Source organism: Mauremys mutica, chromosome 20, assembly GCF_020497125.1.
Source record: "Mauremys mutica isolate MM-2020 ecotype Southern chromosome 20, ASM2049712v1, whole genome shotgun sequence".
Lineage (NCBI taxonomy): Eukaryota > Metazoa > Chordata > Testudines > Geoemydidae > Mauremys > Mauremys mutica.
Window position 1 is genome coordinate 19,447,504 of NC_059091.1, and position 23,462 is coordinate 19,470,965.

Sequence of the window (23,462 nt, forward strand, 5' to 3'; positions counted from 1 at the left end):
CAGCGCCCCCTGCTGAGCCCCGACCCCGCTCCCTGCAGCACAGCGCCCCCCTGCTGAGCCCCGACCCCGCTCCCTGCAGCACAGCGCCCCCCTGCTGAGCCCCGACCCCGCTCCCTGCAGCACAGCGCCCCCTAGTGCCACCCTGGGGCATTGGGGCCAGCACTGACAGGGGAGGGCACCCCCAACTGAGCCCTGCTCCCTGCAGCACAGCGCCCCCTAGGGCTACACTGAGGCACCCGGGAGTTGTCCCAGGCAGTGCCCCAGTCCTTGTCTCTCCGGCGCGATCCTGGCACTGAGCTCCAGCCATCGGCCCTCGTGCTGACTTGATTCCTATCTTGGGAGCAACCCCTTAATGAAAAGGGCCTTGAGAAATGATCAGGTTAGCCGAGGCCGGCGCTGGCGGAGGGCAACGGGCAGGATGTGTGTGTGTGTGTGTCTGCCAGGGCCTGCGGCTCCTGGGACTGATTCATGCTAGGGGGTGATGGGTGTCTGGGTTGGGGAGAGGGCGCTGGAGCCGGGCGAGCATTACCGGAGCGGCAGGGATTGGGGATGTGATGGATCCTGGGTTGGGGAGAGGGTCTCTCAGCCCTTCAGGCTCCAGTGCCTTGTGGATCTCCAGGGTGTGACCCCTCTTAGCACCCCCCTCACTCCCTTGTAGGAGAAGAAAGGAAGTCGGTCTCCCTTCACGCTGCGGCCAGGCAGTGCTTTTATTTATATTATGCTGCCACTGAAATGCTACTGAGATCACCCTGCCAGGCCGGGAGCTGCAGGGACCCTGCATGAGAGACAGTCTCTACCTCATATTGCTTCCAGGCCTCGTAGACAAAGGCAGGCTCCTTGGCCCCGGTTCCTGCGTCACATGGCCACGGTCACAGTGAGGTTGGCAGAGCCGGGAATTGAACCCAGATCCCCTGGCCTTGACCTGCCAGCCCCTCCTTTCTTGAGCGGCGCCAGCCTGCTCCCAGTCGCGTCACGCCCAGAGCAGCTGTTGCCTTGTCACATGGTGGCTCCGGCCCCCCTGCTCCCCTAAAGCCTTTGGCAGAGGGGAGCCGGCACTGATGCAGCTGTCGCCCATGCTGGTGAGGCCCCCCCACTTGCTCCCAGTGCTCCCGATCCCCCCAAACTCCCGACCAGCCCCGGGCACATGCCAGGGGGGTTCCCACCCGAGATCCTCTCTCTCCCATCTGGCCTAGACTCTGAGAGAGGCTGATACTAAACCCCCTCCCAAGACCTCCCTGCCTCCCCCGCTTGCATCGGGGCAGGGGTGTCACAGGAACAGGCTTGTGGGTCGCACTAGCAGGTCCTTGGGGGTGGTTCATTTGCACCAGTGCACAGTGACAATAGTAACAGAAACGCTGATACTCTCTAGCTCTTCTCGTCCGTAGACCTCAGGGTGCTTTCCAAAGCATCATTTCCCCCAGTTTACAGGTGGGGAAATCGAGGCACAGGGGGGTGAGTTGCCCAAGGTTACCCAGTGGCCGGGCAGGAAACTGAGTCCTGGGGCAGCGATCTGATCACTCAGCCATGCTGGGACACGTGAATGCCCTTTGCACTGGTGAAAATTGCCTCAGTTCTGTCAGGGGGCCCTCTGCACGCTGCTGGGAGTGGCTCTGCCACAACGCCATGAGACTCTGCACCGAGCAAGGGGCACTGGCCCTTTAAATCACGTCCTGTCTCCCGCTCGTGCCAGTGCCGGGGCAGGGCCCTGGGAAGGAAGCTGCTGCCCACCCCGGGGACTCCTGTTAAAGGTGACCTGCAGCTGGGGGGCGGCTGGCTACAGAGAAGGGCTGGGGGAGCGGATCTCAGCGGAGGAGAGGACAGAGTGGGCTGGCACTCTGGTTGAGTGGGGATCTGCTCATGCCCTAGAAATACGCCGGGCTGGGCTAGGTGCCCTAAAGGGTTAAATCCCAGTGCATGGGCCCGGCTGCAGTGACTCCATGGGGGCTGCTGGATGCAGACAGACCCTGCGGTTCCCTCGGGCTCCTGTACGGCCTCGCTGAGGGGGATCCTGGACTGACCCCGGCCCATCCCTCGTAGGGCTCTGCAAAGCCACGTTCGGGCCGATCTAACCCCTGCTCCGGTTCGGCTCGGTGGTGGGCAGCGCGGGGGAGGGGGAGGCGCGACCCAATTGGACTAGGCTGCGCCTGGAATCACTATTTCTAGAACGTGTTTTCTGGCTCTCAGAGGCTTTGTGGGGGGGGATGCTGGAGTGCCCCCCTGCAGATCCCCCAAGCCATACCCTACCCCCTCTGCCTTGTGCCACAGCGGGGCCCTCGGAGCAGGCATCCTGTAGACTCCCTAGGTCAGGCTGGGACACCGCCGTGCTGGGGCAGGACGCCCGGGCCATGGAGCTGGGAGGCATTCGGGTCTTGCCACCCCCGGGCTGAGTCAGCAGCTCTCTGGAGCTGGGGGTGGCAGCCCAGAGCCTGAATCTGTTACTGGGGGTGGTGGGAGGGATGGTCGCTCCTGTTGGCCTGAACTGGAGCCAGCCAGGTCTGCTGGGTGCTGCGCACACCCCAACTGGGATCAGGGCCCCTGCAGGGAGCCCCCTTCTGGGTCAGGGGAGGGGAGGGGGTCTCTGCAGCGCCTGGCACGACGGGATCTCGCTCAGGATCTATATACCCAGTAGCACTAATTCCGATGAGTTTCCCCTCCTAGCTTGCCAAGCGCCGGCTCTCCCAGCTCGGGGAATTGCCTTCCCACTCCCCACCGCCTCTCCGCTCTGCCAGGGCAGCGCCCCCACCCACCCCCGCGCCATCGGGGCTCTGGCACTGAGCCCCGTGGTGCCGGCGGCCAGGGAGGGTGAATGGCTCCTTTGTGCTGCTCGAGGCTCAGCTGTCCGGAGACGCTGACGGGGGAACTGGACACGGTCCGACGGGAGCGGGTGTCTAGGGGATTGGCCCAGCAGTGGCCAGGGGCCAGTAACCCCCTGGCAGCGAGACCGAATGTGCCGGGTCTATGGACCTAGGAGTGGGTGAATTACAGGCACGGCCCCATGCGCTCTGGCTGGAAAGGGGCACCCGCTGACGTCAGTGCCATGCAGGTCTCATGGGCGCAATTCACCCCGGGACCTCTCTGCCTGGGATGGCCCGACCAACGGGCACTGGGGTCAGTGGTAGCACCGGGCAGCCCACACCCCACCGCTGCGTGCCACCACTCACTGGGTGCTGCCAGAGCCGGGGGCAATGCGGTGACTGAACGAGAGGAAAGGTGGCCCAGTGGTTAGAGCACAAGAGACGCGGGAGATCTGGGCTCAAGTCCTAGCTCTGCCACAGACTCCCAGAGAGACCTCTGACAAGTCACTCAGCCAGTCTGTGCTTCAGTTTTCCCATCTGTACAATGGGGTAAGAGCCCCGCCCTGGCCCACAGGGGATGTGAGGAGCCCAGATGCTATGGTGATGGGGGCTCTATGATGATCTTAGATCCTGCTCTGCTCTCTCAGGGCACCAACCTCCATTACAGGTTTTACTGGGGTTTAATTGTTTTAGTGGTGGCATGACGGGGGAGCTAGAACACCTGGGTTCCATCCATCCCCAGCTCTGGGAGGGGAGTGGTGTCTAGTGGTTAGAGCAGGAGGGAGCTGGGAATCAGGACTCCTGGGTTCCATTCCCTGCTGTGTCCCTGGTTCCCAGTACAACTTCAGGCCAATTTCTCTGTGCCTCGGTTTCCTCCCCCTGTGAGTGTGGGGATCATAAGCCCAGCACCCAGGGGTGCTTGTGGGTCTCAGTCGAGGTCTGTAAAGGGCTGGTGGAGCCTGTGCCCAGGGCAGAGTGATCTGGGAGCCATTGCCCTGCGTGTGAGCCGAGGGCAGGGGGGTGGTGCAGGCGCCTCTGGCACAGGCCGTGGGGCTGCAGGGAGACACGGGGCTCTGGGGCAGCAGCCAAACCCACTTGGGATCCCAGGGTGGGAAATGCTGGGCTTGGCAGATGGCCGCTCTCTGCTCAGCTCAGCCTGGTTCACCAAGGCCATGTTATTAGGTGTATTATGGTAGCACCTAGATGCCCCAGCTGAAACCAGGGCCCCATTGTGCCAGGCGCTGCCCAGACCCAGTGAGAGGCAGTCCCTGCCCTGGAAACCTCAGAGTGAATAGACCGAAGGTGGAAAAGGAAACTGAGGCACAGAGCAGAGAGGGCATTTGCCTGTGATCACCCAGCAGTGGATAGAACCCAGGAGTCCTGGCTCCTAACCACCCCCCATCAACCCACTAGACCCCACTCCCCTCCCTGAGCCAGGGATAGAACCCAGGAGTCCTGCGCCCACCCTCCAGCACCTCAGCCCTGGCCTTACAGCAACTTTTCTCCATTCGCCCTGCCTCAGCCCTCCTAGCTTGTAAGACAGCAACAGCTACAGCCTGGGGGGCAGGTGCTTGTCCCTAACCGTGCAGGAGGCCCTGGTGCTGAGCGGGGGGCCCATCTAGCTCGGTCTCCTGGCAGCAGCTGCTGCAAAGGAAGGGGGAAGGCACCATGCAGGCAGGGGGCAGCTGCCCCCCCCAAGAGATCGGGGTAAGGATGGGGGTTCAAACCCAGATCCCGGCCCCAACAATCCCCCTGGAGCCACAGCTGCCAGGGGAACATTGGGGTTTGTATCTCTGGGGAGCTCGGAGGCTGACAGCAGAGCCTGGGTCTCTGAAAGGCTGGAGGAGGGAAGGGGGTGTCTTGTGCCTGTGCTGCCGCGCCAGCCGGCTCCTGGGTTTGCTCTCAGGGTTCCATGAAATCCCTGCTCCCCCAGGCCATGGCTCCCCTGAGCGAGCTGCTCCAGTGGCACCAGCGGGGCGTCCCTGCAGGGGCCTGGGCTTGGGGCTTGGCACGTCCAGCTGGGGCCTTCCACGTGCAGTTTCCAGGCTGGATCCTCGGCAGCATGAGGCCCAGTGACATGGGCAACAGCGCAGCCAGGGCGGGTCGGCGCCGGTTGGGGGTCTGACCCCACCGACCCCAGCGCAGCCAGGGCGGGTCGGCGCTGGCTGGGGGTCTGACCCCACCGACCCCAGCGCAGCCAGGGCGGGTCGGCGCCGGTTGGGGGTCTGACCCCACCGACCCCAGCGCAGCCAGGGCGGGTCGGCGCTGGCTGGGGGTCTGACCCCACCGACCCCAGCGCAGCCAGGGCGGGTCAGTGCCGGTTGGGGGTCTGGCCCCACTGACCCCAGCGCAGCCAGGGAGGGTCGGCGCCGGCCGGGGGTCTGGCTCCACTGACCCCAGCGCAGCCAGGGAGGGTCAGTGCCGGTTGGGGGTCTGGCTCCACTGACCCCAGCGCAGCCAGGGAGGGTCAGCGCCAGTTGGGGGTCTGACCCCACTGACCCCAGCGCAGCCAGGGAGGGTCGGCGCCAGCCGGGGTCTGGCCCCATTGACCCCAGCGCAGCCAGGGCGGGTCAGTGCCGGTTGGGGGTCTGGCCCCACTGACCCCAGCGCAGCCAGGGAGGGTCGGCGCCAGCCGGGGTCTGGCCCCATTGACCCCAGCGCAGCCAGGGCGGGTCGGCACCGGTTGGGGATCTGGTCCCATTGACCCCAGCGCAGCCAGGGCGGGTTGGCACCAGCTGGGGGGATCTGGCCCCACTGACCCCAGCGCAGCCAGGGCAGGTCGGCGCCGGCCTGGGGTCTGGCCCCATTGACCCCAGCGCTGGGTCTGGGCGGCTCGTCCTGCTGCAAAGGCGCTTGTGCATGACACTGGTTTGCATACAGCTGCCCAGCCTGCGCCTCCTCCCGGGAGCCTGCCTGGGATGCTGGTTATTCAGATTTAATTTCTCTAAGGCCAGGGACACAGAGAGCCCCTGCCCCTGCCCCGGCCGGTGCCTCTGATGTTATTTAAAGAACCAGTGCAGCTAATGCAGCCTGGATCCCAGCATCCTCCCTCTGTCCCACACAAGGAACCAACTGTCTCTACCCAAGCTCCTGCCCTTCCCCCTCCTCAGGGCTGAGTGCCCCTCCCAGTCCTGCCAGCGCCCCCTGCTGCTCAGTCATTGCGGTGCGCTGCGGATCCAGGCTCATGTAACGTTTATATTGGGGTTGCGCCTGGAGGCTGCACCTGGAATCAGGCCTCGTCATGCTAGGTGCTGTCCGGCCCGGATGGACTCAGCTTCCGCAGTTCCGCTCCCAGTCGAGCTCCAGAGTAAACAGGGCACTGGGAGTTTGTGGGCTTTGGAGAAGCCGGTTCTGGTGGGAGCTGGACAAGCCAGGATGCTGGGCATGAAGCCAGATTAGCTGCACTGTTTCTTTAAATAACGTTAAAGGTACCAGTGGGGGAGAGGAAAGGAGCCATGGGGTCAAGATGACACATTCATGGGGCAGGCTCTAAAATCTGGAACAGTGAACGGGTCGCCCCATTGATGGCTGCTGGGCATGAGCAGGGTCTTTGCACATGGGTGAGAGTTTGGAATTGGAGCGTGGTTCTGGCCAGCGTCACCAGGGGGCGCTGTTACAAAGCCTGACATGCTCTTCGCCTGCGAGTGAGTGTTCAGCCTCAGTAGACTTGCTGCTGGTGGCGTTGACATGCCCATGCTTCACAGGGGAGTTGCTGCAAGCAGCAGGGGAGTTTGCTCCCAGCCTGGGTCTCTCCAGCAAGAGTCAGTGCTTGGGGCAGAGTCACTCCCTGGGCACCGGGCAACCGGTAGGGCTGAGATCCAGGGTTGCCCTGCATGCTGTTGTGCCCACCTCTGCCCCAGGACTGCAGCAGTGACAATAAACTAGTTATACTGAACAACTCCCCAGACACCGCACCGTTGATTCCTCCACCAAGAGGAAACCTCCCCATGGGGCCTGACCCCTGCTGCTGCTCAGCGGAGGGGGTGACAACACTTAACTCTTCCACAGTGCATTAGCACTACCCTGATATGAGCCAGTTACCAACCCCTCCGGCAGGAAGCAGGATCTGTATCATTCTCACCATTATGCTGATGGGGAAACTGAGGCACAGAGAGGCAGTGACTTGCCCCAGGTCACCCAGTGAGTCAGTGGCAGAGCTGGAACTAGAACCCAGGGCCCTCTAGGTGGCCACTCCTGTCGAGTTCCCTGCTTCTCAGGAGCAATCGGCTCCTTTTGAATCTGAGCCAGGTGGTGCTGTCGCCCCCATGCTGGCTGCTATAGTAGAATATGTAGCCCTGGATGTTCCCAGATCCTCGGCCTCACAGCTCCCTCGGCAGACTCCCCAATGCTGTGACTCGCAGACCAGGAGCCGATCGGGGGCAGTTAGGGTGGAAGGTGAGCTCCTCGAAGGACGAGGTGTCTGCTGAAGGGAACCAGATCCAGGGCCGGCACAACCCATTAGGCGACCTACGCGGTCGCCTAGGGCACTAACATTTGGGGGGCGACGACTACGGCAGCCGGATCTTCGGCCGCTCCGGTTGTCAGTGGTATTTCAGGGGCCGGACTTTCCACCGCCTCTGTCAGGGGCGGCATTTCGGGGGCGGGACCTTCCGCTGCCTCTGTCGGGGGCGGCATTTCGGGGGCGGGACCTTCCGCCACCTAGGGCGGCAAAAAAGCTGGCGGCGCTCCTAACCAGATCACCAGGCCGCCAGGTTTCCTGCCAGCCGCTCTGGGCATGGGGCTGTGGATACGGCCAGCCAAGGACAGGGACAGTTCCTCCTAGCCGGTAGCTCGTGTTTGCACTCCTTTTAAAGGGCTTCATCGCTCCGGTCACGAGCTGAGCTGGCCTCCGCCTGTCCCCAGAGATCAGGCGCCTCCACTGTAGCCTGAACTCCCAGAGCGAGCTCTCATCTTGGGGGCTTGGGGATTCCCTGCTGCAAGCCGAGGGATGTGGGTCACCCCTAGCATGGCATTGGGGTCAGCACTGACTGCCAGGGGAGAGCGCCCCCTGCTGAGCCCTCTGCTCACCCCCTGCAGCAGAGTGCCCCCCAGTGCTGCACCAGGCCAGCACCGCCTCCAGGGAGCTCTAGTGAGTCAGCCGCTCTCGTTTCCTGCAGCCGGAGATCTCCCGACCAGGCATTGACCCTGTGATCTGGCCGCATGCCAGCGCTGGGTGGAGCTGCCCAGCCAGCGCCCTTGGATGCTAGGCCACGGGTGCCGTTCCCAGGGAGTCCCATTCCCTTCCCTGGTGCAGTGATGGAGCAGCACAGAGGGGTCGCCTCTTGCTCCCACTCACCCCTGCCAGCCGTGGGCTGGCCCTGGTGCAGGCTGCTGGCCCCGGGCCTGCTGACCTTTCCAGGAACTGCCAGGATTTGGGAGAGACTCCGGCCTCTTCCTGTGACTCACTGCAGCCTGGTCTGTGCTGGGATTCGCCTCACGTGGAGACACCCCCATGCAGGCCCCGGGTGTAGAGGGGAAGAGCTGCTGTTTGCACCAGTGCAGCTGGCCCCTTGCCTCGGCGCGGACCCCGGCTTTGTCAGCTAGTGTGTGGGGCGGCAGCACCAGGGGTTGTAACTGGGGCCAGTCCCCGGGGCAGAATGGCCCCCACCCCCACTTTACTGGTGCTGAGTCTCTGCAGTAACAGGGCCTGCTGCAGCTGTTTGGCCCGTGTGCTGGGACCTGGCCTGGCCTTTGGCCTGGGTCCAGTGCTGGCTGGGAGACCTCAAACCAGTGGGTAGGGAGAGGGGTCGGAGGCGCTCTCCACTCGAGTCAGTGTTAGGCCCCCGGGACACTGCGGCGCTGCAGGGTGGGGCAGGGCCGCCCAGAGGATTCAGGGGGCCTGGGGTCTTCGGCAGCGGGGCCCCCCCACCGCTGAATTGCTGCCAAAGACCCAGGGTGGAAGGACCCGCACCCCCGCTGCCAAATTGCCACCAAAGACCCAGAGCGGAAGAAGCTTCGGGGTCCTGGGCCCCACAAGAGTTTTCCGGGGCCCCCGGAGTGAGTGAAGGACCCTGCTCCAGGGGCCCCAAAAAGCTCTTGTGGGGGTCCCTGCGGGGCCCTGGGGTGCGGGCTCAGCCAGGGGTGCTTTCTTGCCTTCCAGTCTGTGCTGGCCCCAATGCCCCCACGTGGCACTAGGGGGTGCTGTGGGGTGGGGTGCTCAATATGGGGTGCCCCAGTGTGGCACTAGGGGGCGCTGTGCTGCAGGGAATGAGGCGGGAGGGTCACCCAGCAGAGCCTGGGATGGAACCCAGGTGTCCTGTGTTCCAGCTCAGTGCCCAGTGGCGAGCCCGTCCCATGTCGCACGGGGGCCCATCTGTAGCTCCGGGGTGGGGACAGGGCAGCAGGGCCCTTGTGCAGCAAGGTGCGGCCAGCTGGGGTGGGCACAAGGCCTAGCCTGGCTGCACTGATGTGCTGAGTTACCCAATCTGCCCCCGCCTCCCGTGTCTGTTCAACATCCCCCACGGCTCGGGTGGCACGTGGGGAGCAGCTGCTGCGACAGCTGCTCACAGAGGGCCAGAAAAGGGGAAGGAGCCGCTCCCACCCCCATGCTCTGGGTCCCGTTCTGGCTCCGAGTCGGTGGACAGGAGAAAGGCCTGCGCAGGGCTGGTGGGTCTCTAGTACAGAGTTGATCAGGGTGAAGGAAGAGTGCACCCCCCAGGCGCCTCTGGGGTGGGACAGGGGGGCTGTCTACGCAGGGATCCCTCACCTGGTGCTGAGATGCAGCCACCTCTGGGGTGGGACAGGGGAGCTGTCTACACAGGGATCCCTCACCTGGTGCTGAGATGCAGCCACCTCTGGGGTGGGACACATGGGGCTGTTCAGCTGGGATCAGTTTTGGGGCCCTGAGGGCTCTGCCCTGGGATGTTTCTAGGGGGAGCTTGGCCATTGTCAAGGCGTCCTGTGTGCAGAGTTGGGGGCAGCATGTTGGGGGGGAGCATTGTCTGGGGGGTGCAGTTTGCAGCCACTCAAGGCATGGTTCAGGGAACTTCTGGAGGGGTGGGGTGGGGCCGTTTGGTCCCTGGGGGCGGGCACTCAGCGGGTTGTCCCTGGGGGCATTTGGGGGTCAGCCAAGCTCTGAGCCTGGCTCTGGGGGGCTGCAGTTGTGGGAGTCTCCCCCTCCCCCGTTAACCCTTTTGGCCCAGGCCTGGCGGGGGCGGATCCAGGCCCAGTGCTCGGTGCTCGGGTGGCTGGAGGCAGTGCTGCGAGGCGCGGGAAGGGAAGTGGTTTTGTGACACGAAGGGAGGGGGGGATAGACTCTGAGCGGCAGGAGGCCGGGTGTGGCCCAGCGCACGGACCCAAGGACGGACGGGGGGCCCGGCCTGGATCCCCCCGGGGCCAGGATGTCGCTCTCCGAGTCAGACTCCTGCTCTGAGCATGATCTGGAGGTACGCGGCTGGGTGGGAGCCCCAGGCGGGCACAAATTGCCCCCGTCCCGCTGCCCTGGCACAGTGGAGACGGGGAGGGTGGCCCAGCCTGGCAAAGGGGCTGTGGGATTCCCCCTCGGGGGGGAATCAGCCAACCCTCATCCCATAAAATAAAATATGGCTCTGCAAGGCAGGGCACCGTGCGGGCCTGGTGGGGGATGGGAGCCAGGGTGGGGCTGGTACTTGGGTGGCACCATGCAGGGGGCACGGTGCTTTTCTGCTACTGCGCCAGCTGCCTGCAAACGGCCGAGGGGGGAGGGGCGGAGAGGAAGGGACAGGGTTCCGCCCCCACCTAGGCCCCCACGCCGCCATCTTCTAGTCAGCCCCCCCGCTGATCCTCCGAGAGGCCATGGCAGCTCCGGGGTGGCATGTTGTTAACTAAGGAGCCTCCCCCCCGGCTGTGCCACGTCCCAGGGGGGTGGGGGGCTGCAGCGCCAGGGCTGATTACCGAGTGCCCTGGGGTGGGAGGGGTGGAAGTCCCACTGGCAGTGGGGCCGGGAGCCAGCTGGGCTGGATCCTGGATGCAGATTTCCAGAGGACACCCCCGCCCCCCACACCTGACCCCTCCCCAGAGACCCTCTCCCAGCCGTCTCTGTGCCCAGAGAGGAGCTGGTATTGTCCATATTATAGTAGGGCCTACAGGCCCCAACTGGGATCACCCCCCACCCCCCGGTCACTGCCCAGACCCCGACCAAGATCAGGGTCCTCGTAGCGCCGGGCGCTGCCCAGACCCCGACTGAGCTCGGGACAGGGGGCTGGGATGGGGCGGGAGAGGCCGTGAGCACAGGGGGGATTGAGGGGCCGTTGGGCCAGCAGATGCAGAAGTCTAGAGGGGTGGCTGACAAGGGTTGGGGTCAGCCGTAGAGGTGGGTGGCAGGGAGGGGGCTGTCAGGGTGAGGGGCTGTCGGGGGGCAGCTGTGGAGGTGGGTGGCAGGGAAGGGGTTGTTGGGGGTGGAGGCTGTCAGGGGGCAGCCGTGGGGGTGGGCAGCCCAGGGGGGACTATTGAGGGGCAGCTGTGGGGGTGGGCAGCAGAAGGGGGGCTATCAGGGACAGCCATGGCAGTGGGTGGCAGCGAGGGCGCTGTCAGGGGACAGCCGTGGTGGTGGGTGGCAGGGCAGGGGCTATTGGGGGGCTGCCAAGGGGGGGCAGGGAGGAGGCTGTAAAGGGGAGGGGGACTGTTAGGGGGAAGCCGTGGAGGTGGCCAGCAGGGAGGGGGCTATCAGGGGGCAGCCGTGGAGGTGGGCGGCCCGGAGGGGGCTGTTTGGGGGCAGCTGTGGCGGTGGGCGGCAGGGAGGGGGCTATCTGGGGGCAGCCGTGGAGGTGGGCGGCCCGGAGGGGGCTGTTTGGGGGCAGCTGTGGGGCTGGGCAGCAGGGAGGGGGCTGTCGGGGGGCAGCCGTGGAGGTGGACAGCCTGAAGGGGGCTGTTGGGGGGCAGCTGTGGCGGTGGGCGGCAGGGAGGGGGCTATCAGGGGCAGCCGTGGAGGTGGGCGGCCCGGAGGGGGCTGTTTGGGGGCAGCCGTGGGGGTGGGCGGCAGGGAGGGGACTATCGGGGGACAGCCATGGGGGTGGGCGGCAGGGAGGGGGCTATCGGGGGACAGCCATGGGGGTGGGGCAGGGCCAGGCGCTGCAGGCCCCTCACCCGCGTTCTCCCCCGCAGGGCGAGCAGAGCTGGTCGTTCCTGGAGCAGCTGACGCTTGATCCCAGCCCCGACCTGGCGGCCAGCAGCGTCCAGCAGCGCCTGGACGAGGAGAAGGAGCGGATCCGCCGCGAGATCCGCAAGGAGCTGAAGATCAAGGAGGGGGCGGAGAACCTGCGCCGGGCCACCACCGACCGCCGCAACCTGGCCAGCGTGGAGAGCCTGCTGCGCGGCTCCGACCGCAAACTGCAACAGCTGCACTGCCGGCTGCAGCACCTGGACGCCCACATCATGGTCAAGGAGCCGGAGGAGAGCGAAGGTCAGGGGGCGGGGCATGGCGGGGGCTGGGAGGACATGCAGGGGTCATTGGGGGGCATGGAGCAGGGGTCATTGCTGGAGGACACGGGGGTCATACAGGGGGTCAATGCCAGGGGGCTCAATGAGATGTTTTAGGTGCATTGAACCGAGTGAAGGAGAGAAACCTCCTGTCTCAGCTCGCAGCAGCTCTCCCCTAAGAGCCAGATACTGGGGATCCCTCCCCCACGCCTGCAGGGTAAAGGCGCAGTGCTCCGAGTGCTAGGAGGGCTTGGGGTGCTGCTAGCTCAGGGCTGTCTGTCCTGGAGAGGAGGCAGGTGCCAGGCGGACCCCACTAGTGGCTGGGGTTCATCAGGGGGCTGGGCACTACTCTTCCTCCTGAGATGCGATGCAAGAAGCAGGGAAGGGAACCACAAGGCAGCAAATGCTGAACAGAACCCAGGGGAGTCTCCATCACCCGGCAGCATTGGTCAGTGGAACTTCCTGCCACTAGGTCTCAGTAAGGCCAAGGGCTGGGCAGGATTCAAACAGGCTGAGGGGTTTGTCTGGTGTATGGGGCTGGAATGGAGGCCTCTGAACACCCACAGGATTGGCAGGGAGCCCCCACCCCTGCCCCGTGGTGTGGTGTCATAGTGTTAGCACTTGTGCCAAGATGCAGCCACCTCTGGGGTGGGGCAGCTCTGTACAGCTCTCCAGCTGCCGGGGGCAGGAGGGCTCGGCCCTGGGAGTGGATTCCCCCATCCCTGTGGGGATTTGCCTGCCTCTGCGATAGCTGTCAGCCTCCACCATCAGAGACGGGATACCAGGGTAGATGGGCCCATTGAACTGCTCTGCCATGGGGATCCAGGCTGCAATGCTGAGATGGCCCCAAGGAGGGTTAGGGGGCAGTGCAGACCCTGTGGGTCACAGCCACAGCTCCTCCCAAGGAGCATTTTCACTAGCTTCCTCCTCCCCATCCAGCTGGGAATTGACCCCCGTCAGTGTCTGACTTGAGCTCCCTGAGTGCCAGGCCCCTGTGCGGTGCCAGGGCTGTACCAACGACTGGGATTTCATAACAGGAAGCCACCACGTGCCACCTGCCCCAGCAGCGAATCGCGGCGCGAGCCGGGGGGTCCGAGGCAGGAAGCGACACGGCTGCTTCCTCTATTAAGCTAGAAAAACAAATTATCCTGTGCCTGCAACAGCCCCTCCCAGCCCAGCAGCCCCGAGTGCCTCCCTGCCACCGAGAAAGTCCATCTGCTTCATTATGACTTAATCGGCCTCAGAGAGATGTGGTGGGATAAGTCTCGCGACTGGGGCGTGGGGACGGGGGTTCAGCTTGTTCAGGAAGGCCAGGCCAGGGGAAAGGAAGCTGGTGCATTACACAAGAATACATAGACTTGCTCTGAGGGCCAGCAGGAGGCGGCCGTCAGACCAGCTGAGAGTCTCTGGGTAAAGATAAACGGGGAGGGGGCGCTGCCCTGGTGGCGGGTCTCCTCTAAGGCATTTCTAGAAGGAATCACAGAACTATCCAAACACACGCTCTGGTCGGAATGGGATCGTCACCTCCCGCACACGGCAAAGCACAGAATTTCCAGTCAACTGTTGGGATGTGCTGGGGCCAGCTGTTTGTTCCATGAAGCGGAGGAAGTGCCGTGGGGGTGGAGGGTGGGCAGCCCGGGATTCTGACCAAATTGGTTTTGCATCTGAAGGCGATTTGAGTGGAAGCGATCGGGAACTAACAGATTTCAGGACTCTGAGGAAAGAGAGCAGCAGAATCAGGGCAATCAGGAGAAAATCTCCAGGATGAAGAGCCAGTGTTAAAGGCGCAATTGCAAAACCATCCTGAGCTGAAGGCAAGAGAGGAAGAATAGGGAGAGGCCAAGATGGCTCCGTCAGGGACTCGCTAACGACTTGGGAATCAAAAAGGAAACCTACAAGAAATGGGAACAGGGACAGATTGCCCAGGAGGAGAACAAAAGTACAGCACAGGCCTGTAGGGACGATACCAGAGGGGCTAAGGCGCAAAATGAATTTACATCTAGCCAAGGACATAAACGGCAGTAAGAAGAGATCCTTTAAATCCGTTAGGGGCAAGAGATGACGAAGGAAAGCGCAGGTCCTCTGTTTAGCGGGGAAGGAGAGCAAACAGCCAGTGGCATCAAGAAAGCTGAGGCGTTTCATGCTTGTTTTGCTTCAGTCTTCACTAAAAAGATTAATGGAGAGCAGATATTCAGCACAATTAATATTAACAATCAGGGGAAGGAACATGAGCCAATCCAGGGAATGATCAGGTTAAGGAATATTTCGAGAAGTTAGGAGTATTCACGTCGGCAGGGCCCGGTGCAATTCGTCCTATTTCAGGAACTAGCAGCAGCAATCACACCACCATTAGCAATTATCTCTGACAACTCCTGGAGGGCTGGGGAGGTCCCAGAGGAGGGAGAAGGGCAAACACTGTACCTGTCTTTTAACGGGAACGGAGCACCCGATCAGCCTGACTTCGATAGCTGGAAAGACACTGGAACAAGTTATTAACCAGTCAGTTTGTAAGCGGTTAGAGCGCAGTCGGGTTAAGAGGAATAGGCAGCATGGATTTGTCAAGAATAAATCATGGCAAACCAACCGAATTTCCTTCTCTGTCAGGGTTACCGGCCAAGTGGATGGGGGGAAGCAGTAGATGTGATACGGTTTGATTTTAGTGAGGCGTTTGACACAGTCCCACATACGCAAGCTAGGGAAATGTGGTCTAGATACAAATACTATAAGGTAGGTGCACAACTGGTTGAAATACCGTCCTCAAAGAGCAGCTCTCAATGGTTCGCAGTCAGACTGGGAGGGCGTGTCTAGTGGGTCCCGCAGGGGTCAGTCCTGGGCCCAGTTCTAGTCAATATTCTCATTAATGAATTGGGTAACAGTGCAGAGTGTGCTGATAAAACTTGCGTCTGACGCTAGGCTGGGAGGGGCTGCTAGCATTGTGGAGGCCAGGATTGGAATTTGAAATGACCGTGACACATTGGAGAATTGGCCTGAAATCAACAAGATGAAATTTAGTAAAGACAAGTGCAAAGTACTTCATTCGGGAAGGAAAAATCGAATGCACAACCAGAAAACAGGTGATACCTGGCTAGGCAGGCGAAGTGCTGGAAAGGAGCTGGGGTTAGAGCGGATCACAAATCGAATATGAGTCAACAGTGTGAAAAAGGCTGATCTCATTCTGGGGTGTATTAACAGGAGTGTCGTCTGTATGCCATGGGAGGTGACTGTCCCACTCTGCTCGGCACTGGGGAGGCCTCAGCTGGAGTCCAGTGTCCAGTTCGGGGTGCCTCGCTTTAGGGAAGATGTGGACATGTTGGAGAGAGGCCAGAGGAGAGCCACAAACATGATCCAAGGTTTAACAAACCGGATCTGTGAGGAAAGGTTCAAAGCTGGGCATGTTTAGCCTGAGAAAAGACGACTGAGGGGGACCTGAGAACAGTCTTCAAATATGCTAAGGGCTGTTACAAAGAGGCCGGGGATCCGTTGTTCTCCATGTCCCCGGGGGGTAGGACGAGAGGCAATGGGCTTAATCTGCAGCAGGGAGATTTCGGTTGGATATTGGGCAAAACTTTCTAAGTCCAAGGGGAGTTCAGCCCTGGAACAGGTGACCAAGGGCGGTTGTGGAATCCCTGTTATTGGAGGTTTGTAAGGACAGGTTGGACTAACCTGTCAGGGACGGGCTGGGGTTACTTGGCCCTGCCTCAGTGCAGGGGGATGGACTAGGTGAGCTCTCGAGAACCCTTCGAGCCTGACATTTGTGTGATTCTATGACTCCCTGCCTGGTGCAAAAAATGCAGCTGCCTCTGGGGTGGGGCATGGCAGGAGTCAGCCCATGCACAGGGGGATTTGACCCTCTCCGCTCAATGAGATGTTTTAGGTGCATTGAGCCAAGTGAAGGAGAGAAACCTCCTGTCTCAGCTCTCAGCAACTCTCCCCCAAGAGCCAGATACTGGTGATCCCTCCCCCACGCCTGCAGGGTAAAGGCACCTGGGGCCAGGATGGGTTCTTTGTCTTTAGGGCCCTGGGTTCAAATGTGACCCTAAGTCAAACTCCCTCTGGACAGCGGGCCAGATCCCCCAGATAGCCTATGTGTGGGGAGCCCTGGGCTGGGCTAGCAGGGAGCTGCCGGTCAGGATTGAGGGGCACTGGCAGAGCTGGGGAGTCCATTACTTTGTCCTTCTCCCTGGGTGTGGACCCCGTTTGGGGGTGGGCCAGGACTGATGCTCTTGTTAACCCATGTGAGCCTGGGAATGGAGCCAGCGTGGCAGGGCCGGAACCAGCCCCAGTGAGGGACCTGCCAGCAGAGATGGGGGCAGGTCGGTGAGAGTGCCCCTCCCCCGCCTCATCCAGCCCCCCCCCGGGGGGCACGACCCCCCTCCCCAGCAGGCATTTAGACACCTTGGCTCAGCTGATGCCCCTCAAGCCTGACCCGTAGCCCCCTGCTAGCCCCGTCCTGGGTCCTGGAGGGGCAGGGCCACCCCCTGCCGGGCACTGCTGACCCTCCCCTCTCCCCCTTGCAGATGCCCCCCAGTCGCCCAACAGCCTGAGCCGCTCGGCCGCCAACAAGCACCGCCTGGCTGGGCTGGAGAAGCAGCTGAACATTGAGCTGAAGGTGAAGCAGGGGGCAGAGAACATGATCCAGATGTACGCCAATGGCTCCACCAAGGTGAGGGGTCCCGCCCCCTCCTCCACCTGCCCCCCATCCCACCTTCCCTTGCCTGGCCCCTGCCCCCCATCCCACCCTCCCCTGCCTGGCCCCTGCCCCCCATCCCACCTTCCCCTGCCTGGCCCCGGCCCCTGCCCCCCATCCCACCTTCCCTTGCCTGGCCCCTGCCCCCCATCCCACCCTCCCCTGCCTGGCCCCTGGCCCCTGCCCCCCCCCCGCCAGTCCCCTGCCATCCTCAGCCCCCTCCCTTCCCTGGCTCTCTGCCAGCCCCCAGCCCTTCTCTCTTTCTCCCCCTTGTGTGTATCTCCCCCAATAATAATCAGCCACCCCCTGCCCAGCCAAAGCTGCTCCCCCATGGCACAGGCCGGACCCAGCTCTCCCCACCCCGCTGCTATGGCACAGAACCCAGTGAGCACCACTCGAGGACTGACAGACTATTTAAAGGGACGCCTTGCTATTCCCAGACACGTCCCCACTGTGTGACTCAGTTTCCCTTAGGGATAGTGACAGTGTTGTGGCTCTGGCAGAGAGATCTGGGGAAAGCAGCAGGGAGGGGTGAGGTGCTGGTGATGCCCCCAACCCCAGAGCTCCCCCACAGTGGGGAGAGGGGATCCTGCTCCCCGGGGCCCATCCAGCCCTCAAGGGGTACGAGGGGTTTGCCCCACAAGGGCTGGGCTGGGACAGGGAGCTGCCGTTGATATGGGGGTTCGGACTTGTGGGGGGGGAGCTCCTCAGACAGCTCTGGGCTCAGCAGCCCTCCCAACCCCCTCCTCTGTCTGCCCCCCAGGACCGGAAGCTGCTGCAAACGGCCCAGCAGATGCTGCAAGACAGCAAGACCAAGATCAATATAATCCGCATGCAGATCCGCAGAGCCGCGCAGGCCGACGTGGTGCCACCTGAGGGTGAGGACGTGCAAGCTGGGAGGGGCAGTGGGGGGAGGGGAAATAGGCTGGGGAGCCGTGGGGCATGGGGTAGTTGGGGGGTGGGGAGACAAGGAGGGGTGAGGGATGAGCAGCAGGGTGGGGGCCGGGGCGGTGTGTCCATAAGCTCCTGCTGTAGATACTCACCCTGCCTAAACTCCCACAATCCTCTGCTCCCCACGGCCCTGCTCACTAGACCGCTGTGGGTCAGGGGGTGGGTGGGGCCTGGCGTACAGATCCTGGAGCCCTGTCGACTTGGGAGGTGTTTATCCAGCGAACCCGCCCCCTGGCGTCCCGTGGCCCTGCCACAGGGTAGCGGGCAGGGATCCCCCCTAACACTGGATCCCCCTGGTCAGGGCTTCCCCAGCACCCAGGTAGCTCAGCTGGGCTGCCCCACCCCCCAACTCTGGCTCTGTCCCTCTCCCCACAACAAATCCCAGGTGGTTCTGCCAATGCCCCTCTCCTGGCAGCTCTGCACCAGGGCGTTTTACTGATCCAAGCACCCGTCACCCTGGCAGCCCCCTGCTGCTGCCTGTACCCAGAGCTGCACCCGTCCACATGCCAGCCGGACCATCGTTGCAGGCCCACTGGGCCCCCTGCAGGCCCCCCCCCCCGCTCCCATCCACAGCCACCCCGTTTCCTGCAGCCCATTTCCCAGCCCTCCAGGCCTGGCCTTTCCCGAGCTGCGTTCCCCCGCCCCCACCCCCAAACGCTGCTCAGTGGCAGCTTTGGCTACAGCCAGGCCCATGGGACAGGCACAGCTGTGGGGGGAGCAGGGGCACAGCTCTAGTGCTATGCAGGGTGGGCAGGGAAGGCGGCAACCCGGGGAGGCCCTCCCTTCTCTCCAGAGCCCCCCAAGGAGCAGTGAGCCTGGCTTTGATCGTTAATTCCTAGCCTGGTGCTCACCGGTCAGCCCCGTGGAGCTGAGACCCGTGGAGAGGAATTGGCTGGGGTCAATGGGACAGGACACTGGAATGCGCCCCAGCTCCTAGATGTGCAGCCACCTCTGGGGTGCGGCACAGAGACAGGTTATACAGGGACCTCTCTCCCGGTGCTGAGATGCAGCCACTTCTGGGGTGGGACATGGGGGCTGTTTGAGTTCACAGTCATGAAACTCAGCTCCCTCTCCACTTCCAGGGCTGGATGGTCGGAATAGAACCCAGGAGTCCTGCCCACTGTTCTATGGCTGCAGGGCAGGGCCTCTGGGTCTGCCCCTCGACCCCTAGCCGGGAGCTCCCCAGCCAGGGCAGGGGTCTGACCCAGCACTGTCCCCCCCAACAGGGAATCTGGACCTGAGCTGCATGGAGCTGCGCATCGAGGAGCTGCGCCATCATTTCCGCGTGGAGCACGCAGTGTCCGAGGGGGCCAAGAACGTGCTGCGCCTGCTGGGCTCTGCCAGGACACCGGACCGCAAGGCCATCGCTGAGGTACTGTCTGCGCCCCCCCCCACCTCCCCCGCAGGGTCATCGCTGAGGTACTGCCCCCCACACCTCTCCTCGAACTCCCCCCACACACAGGGACATCGCTGAGCTACTGTCCGTCTCATCCCCCCTGGCCTCTCGTCACCCCCCCCCCCCGCAAGGCCATCGCTGAGGTACTGTCTGTGCGCCCCCCCGCCCCAGGGCCATCGCTGAGGTACTGCCCCCCTGGCCTCTCCTCGAACTCCCCCCACACACAGGGACATCGCTGAGCTACTGTCCGTCTCATCCCCCCTGGCCTCTCGTCACCCCCCCCCCCCCCGCAAGGCTATTGCTGAGGTACTGTCTGTGCCCCCTCCCAGCCTCTCCTCACCCTCCCCACCCGCAAGGCCATCACTGAGGTACTGTCTGCGCCTCCCCCGGCCTCTCCTCACCCCCCCCACAAGGCCATCGCTTAGGTACTTTCTGCGCCCCCGACCCCGCAGGGCCATCGCTGAGGTACTGCCCCCCCCAGTCTCCCCTCAAACTCCCCCCACATACAGGGCCATCGCTGAGGCCATCACTGAGGTACTGTCTGCACCCCCCCCCCGGCCTCTCCTCACCCTCACCCCCGCAGGGCCATCGCTGAGGTAGTGCCCCCCAGGGCCATTGCTGAGGTACTGCCCCCCCCCAGCTTCTCCTCGACCCCCCCCCCACACACAGGGCCATCGCTGAGGTACTGTCCCCACTGGCCTATCCTTGAACCAACCCCCCCGCCCCCACACAGGGCCATCACTGAGGTACTGCCCCCCCCAGCCTCTCCTCAACCCCCCTCCCCCGCATGCTGCAGGGCCATGGCTGAGGTACTGCCCTCCCCCCGGGGCTCTCCTAACGCCCTCCGGCAGGGCCATCGCTGAGGTACTCCCCCCCGAACCCTCCTCAACCCCCCCCCCCCCGCAGGGCTATCACTGAGGTACTGCTCCCCCCCTCTAATCCCCCCTCCACAGGGCCATTGAGGAGGACAGGGTCCCAGGGCAGCAAGCAGAGGTGGCTGTCGGGGGGAGCAGGGGGTATCGGGGGTGGTTTGGTGCACAGGCCTGGGGTTTATCTGTGGGCGCAGGGCCAGGGTGCCTGGGGGCCCCGGGGGGCAGAGTGAGTGCATGTGGGGACACAGGGGGTCTCTGGAGCCGTGCCCACACTGTGCCCGTTGCAGGCCCAGGCGAAGCTGACCGAGTCGAGCCAGAAGCTGGACCTGCTGCGCCTGGCACTGGAGCGGCGCTTGGGGGAGCTGCCCGAGGATCACCCCAAGGGCTGCATCATCAAGGAGGAGCTGATCATGGCCACCTCATCCGCCTTCAGCACCCGCAACAACGCCCCCTACCAGCACAACCAGTACAGCACTCTCTGCAAGCCCTCGCCCCTTACAGGTACACCAAGGTACCAGCTCCCTGGGGCAGTGCCCCCTAGCGTCCCACAGTACCAGCCCCCAGATACCTCCCGAGGAACAGCAAGTCCGTGAGAGAGCTGAAATAGAACCCAGGAGTCCTGGCTTCCAGCTCCTCTCTGCTCTAACCACTAGTCCGCACTCCCCTCCCAGAGCCAGGGCAGAACCCAGGAGTCCTGCTCCCAGCCCCCTGCTCTAACTCCCCCACTCTCCAGGGATGCTGGAGGTGCAGCTGCTGGGCTGCAGTGGGCTGCTGGAGTCGGTGCCTGGTCGGACCCGTGGTGGTGCCGTCTCGCTGCCCTGCAACAACCCCGGCGAGGCGCTCCCTTCCTTCATGAACCGCAGTGGGCGGGGGCTCTACAGCCGCAGCGGCAGCCTGAGTGGCCGGACCATCCTCAAATCCGACGACTTCAGCAGTGAGTGAGCTGGGTGCCCAGCCGCTGACTGGGAACACCCAGGGGTGGGGTGTTGTGCTGCAGCGGGGATTGGGTGAGGGGATTGGAGGGATGCAGGTGGGGATGGGGGAGGGGATCCCGTAGGATTGCTGCAGAGGGAGGGGACCGAAGGAGGGTGTTGTGCTGCAGGGGAGGGGGATCAGAGGGATGTGGGAGGGAATTGGAGGGGTGCTGTAGAGGGGATGGGGGAGGGGATCGGGGGTGCTGTGTGGGGTAAAGGAGGGGGAGATGGATTAGACTCTGTCTGCCTCAGCACAAGGCTGACTTGGAGGCGGAGGATGGTTGTTGATGGGGGCAGGGGGTGGTTGTAAGGAGTTGTCAGCTGGCAGGCATTCGGAGGGCGTTGGCACTATCACCCAGGCACACTCCCCGCAGGGCGGTTTCCCCTTGGGGGAGAAATCATGACACAGAGTCTGGGGAGTCCCTCAATGGAATTAATTTATTGTCTCTGCCCCAGTCCTGGGGCAGAGGTGGGCACAGTAGCATTCAAGGCAACCCAGGACCACAGCCCTGCGCCAACTCTTGATGCCCAGGAAGCAACTCTGCCCCAAGCACTGACTCTCGCTGGAGAGACCCAGGCTGGGACCAGACTCCCCTGCCACTTGCAGCAGCTCTCCGCGAAGCATGGGCACGACAGTGCCACCAGCAACACGCAGTGTGTCTCCCAAGGCTGAACACTTACTCGCATGCAAAGAGCATCGGGCTGTGTAACAGCACCCCCTGGTAGCTATTGGCATAATAGCATTTACCGTGGTACCCACTATGTCAGAGGTGGGCAAACTACGGCCTGCGGGACCATCCTGCCCGGCCCTTGAGCCCCGGGCCCCTACCCTACTGTCCCCCCTCCCTCGCAGCCACGCCGCCGCGCGTGCAGCGCTCTGGGTGGCAGGGTTGCATGCTCCTGCAGGGCAGCGCAGCAGCGTGTCTAGGTGGCACAGTGGCCAGACATGCTGCTCTGAGTAGCATGGTAAGGGAGCCGGGGCCGGGGGGGTTGGATAAGGGATGGGGGGGTCCTGGGGGGAAGTCAGGGGACAGGGACCAAGGAGCGGTTGGATGGGGCAGAGGTTCTGGGGGGCGGACGGGAGATGTGTGTGGGGGGGTTTGGATAAGCGTGGGAGTCTCGGGGCAGGGATGTGGATAGGGGTCAGGGGATGGGGAATGAAGGGGGGTTGGATGGGACAGAGGTTCTGAGGGGGCCGATCAGGGAACAGGGGGTGGTTGGATCGGCGTCGGAGTCCCGGGGGGGCCTATCAGGGGGCGGGGGTGTGTATAGGGGTTGGGGCAGTCATGGGAGCAGGGGGGTTGGATAGAGGGTGGGGTCCAGGGGGTGGTTAGGGGCGGGGGGTCCCAGGAGGGGATGGTCAGGGGAGAAGGAGCAGGGGGGGTTGGATGGGTCAGCGGTTCTGAGGGGGGCAGGAAGTGGGAGGGGCTGGATAGGGGGCGGGGGCCAGGCTGTTTGGGGAGGCACAGCCTTCCCTACCCAACCCTCCATACAGTTTTGCAACCCCAGTGTGGCCCTCGGGCCAAAAAGATTGCCCAGCCGTGCACTGTGTGCTGGGAGCTTCCCCAATGCTGGGCCGGCAGGGCCCAGCTCCGAGGAGGCAGCGGTAGGACGGCTGGGGAGTAACACGCGCCTCTTCCCGCAGATGAGGTGAGCGCCGTGCTGAAGCTGGATAACACTGTGACGGGGCAGACGGCCTGGAAGCCTGTGGGCCAGCAGGCCTGGAACCAGACCTTCGCACTGAAGCTGGAGAGGGTGAGTGCGTCAGGCCCTGCTGCTCCAGAACGCTGGGTCTGGTCAACGGGCAGCCATGCACCTGAATCAGATGAGCCTCGCTGAGGGAGGTGGAGCCAGGAATAGAACCCAGGAGTCCTGACCCTCAACACTCCCCCCCCCCCCCCCCGCAGTAACCACTGGACCCTACTTCCCTTCCAGAGCCAGGGATAGAACCCAGAAGTCCTGGCCCTCTGCCCCCCCTGCTCTAATCATTAGACCCCACTCCCTTCCCAGCAGTGGGGATAGAACCCGGGAGTCCTGACCCCCAGCAGCCTGGTTGCTGCACTGCCGGGCTCCAAGCCTGGTAAGTGAACGGAGCTGGGCTTCCAGTGCTCAGCTGCTCTGTCCCCCTGGACCCTGTGTTCTTAAGCGCATTAGGGCACCTGGTTCCAACATGGACCAGCCCTGATTCTGCTTCCAACATTGTCACACTTTGTAGTGTGGACGGGCCCTCCCCCAGCCCGAAGTGTTTAGCAGGGCACAGCCAGCTCCCGTCCGCACTCTAGCTCTAACCGAGTTGTAGTCGCCCCCCCCACTCCGAAACTCAGCTGAGCCACAGCAGAAACAGCTAGTGGAAGGGGTTAAAATGGCCCCATGTCAGTGGGAAACTGTTAA

At 63.3% G+C, this 23,462-nt stretch overlaps 1 protein-coding gene across 2 annotated transcripts in view; it reads left to right on the forward strand.

Annotated features, from left to right (window-relative positions):
* PKN1 (protein kinase N1) overlaps positions 1-23,462 on the forward strand; it is a 47,584-nt gene that overhangs the window by 13,701 nt on the left and 10,421 nt on the right. Inside the window, exons 1-8 of one of the 2 annotated variants that reach the window (XM_044994495.1) lie at positions 10,048-10,180; positions 11,877-12,174; positions 16,709-16,854; positions 17,642-17,756; positions 19,056-19,201; positions 20,385-20,598; positions 20,831-21,031; positions 22,717-22,826. In XM_044994495.1, coding sequence (XP_044850430.1) covers positions 10,136-10,180; positions 11,877-12,174; positions 16,709-16,854; positions 17,642-17,756; positions 19,056-19,201; positions 20,385-20,598; positions 20,831-21,031; positions 22,717-22,826 — 1,275 coding nt within the window. In that variant the 5' untranslated portion in view covers positions 10,048-10,135. Of the gene's footprint in view, positions 1-10,047; positions 10,181-11,876; positions 12,175-16,708; positions 16,855-17,641; positions 17,757-19,055; positions 19,202-20,384; positions 20,599-20,830; positions 21,032-22,716; positions 22,827-23,462 lie in introns of those variants that run through there. The other variant, XM_044994496.1, reaches the window with a different exon arrangement.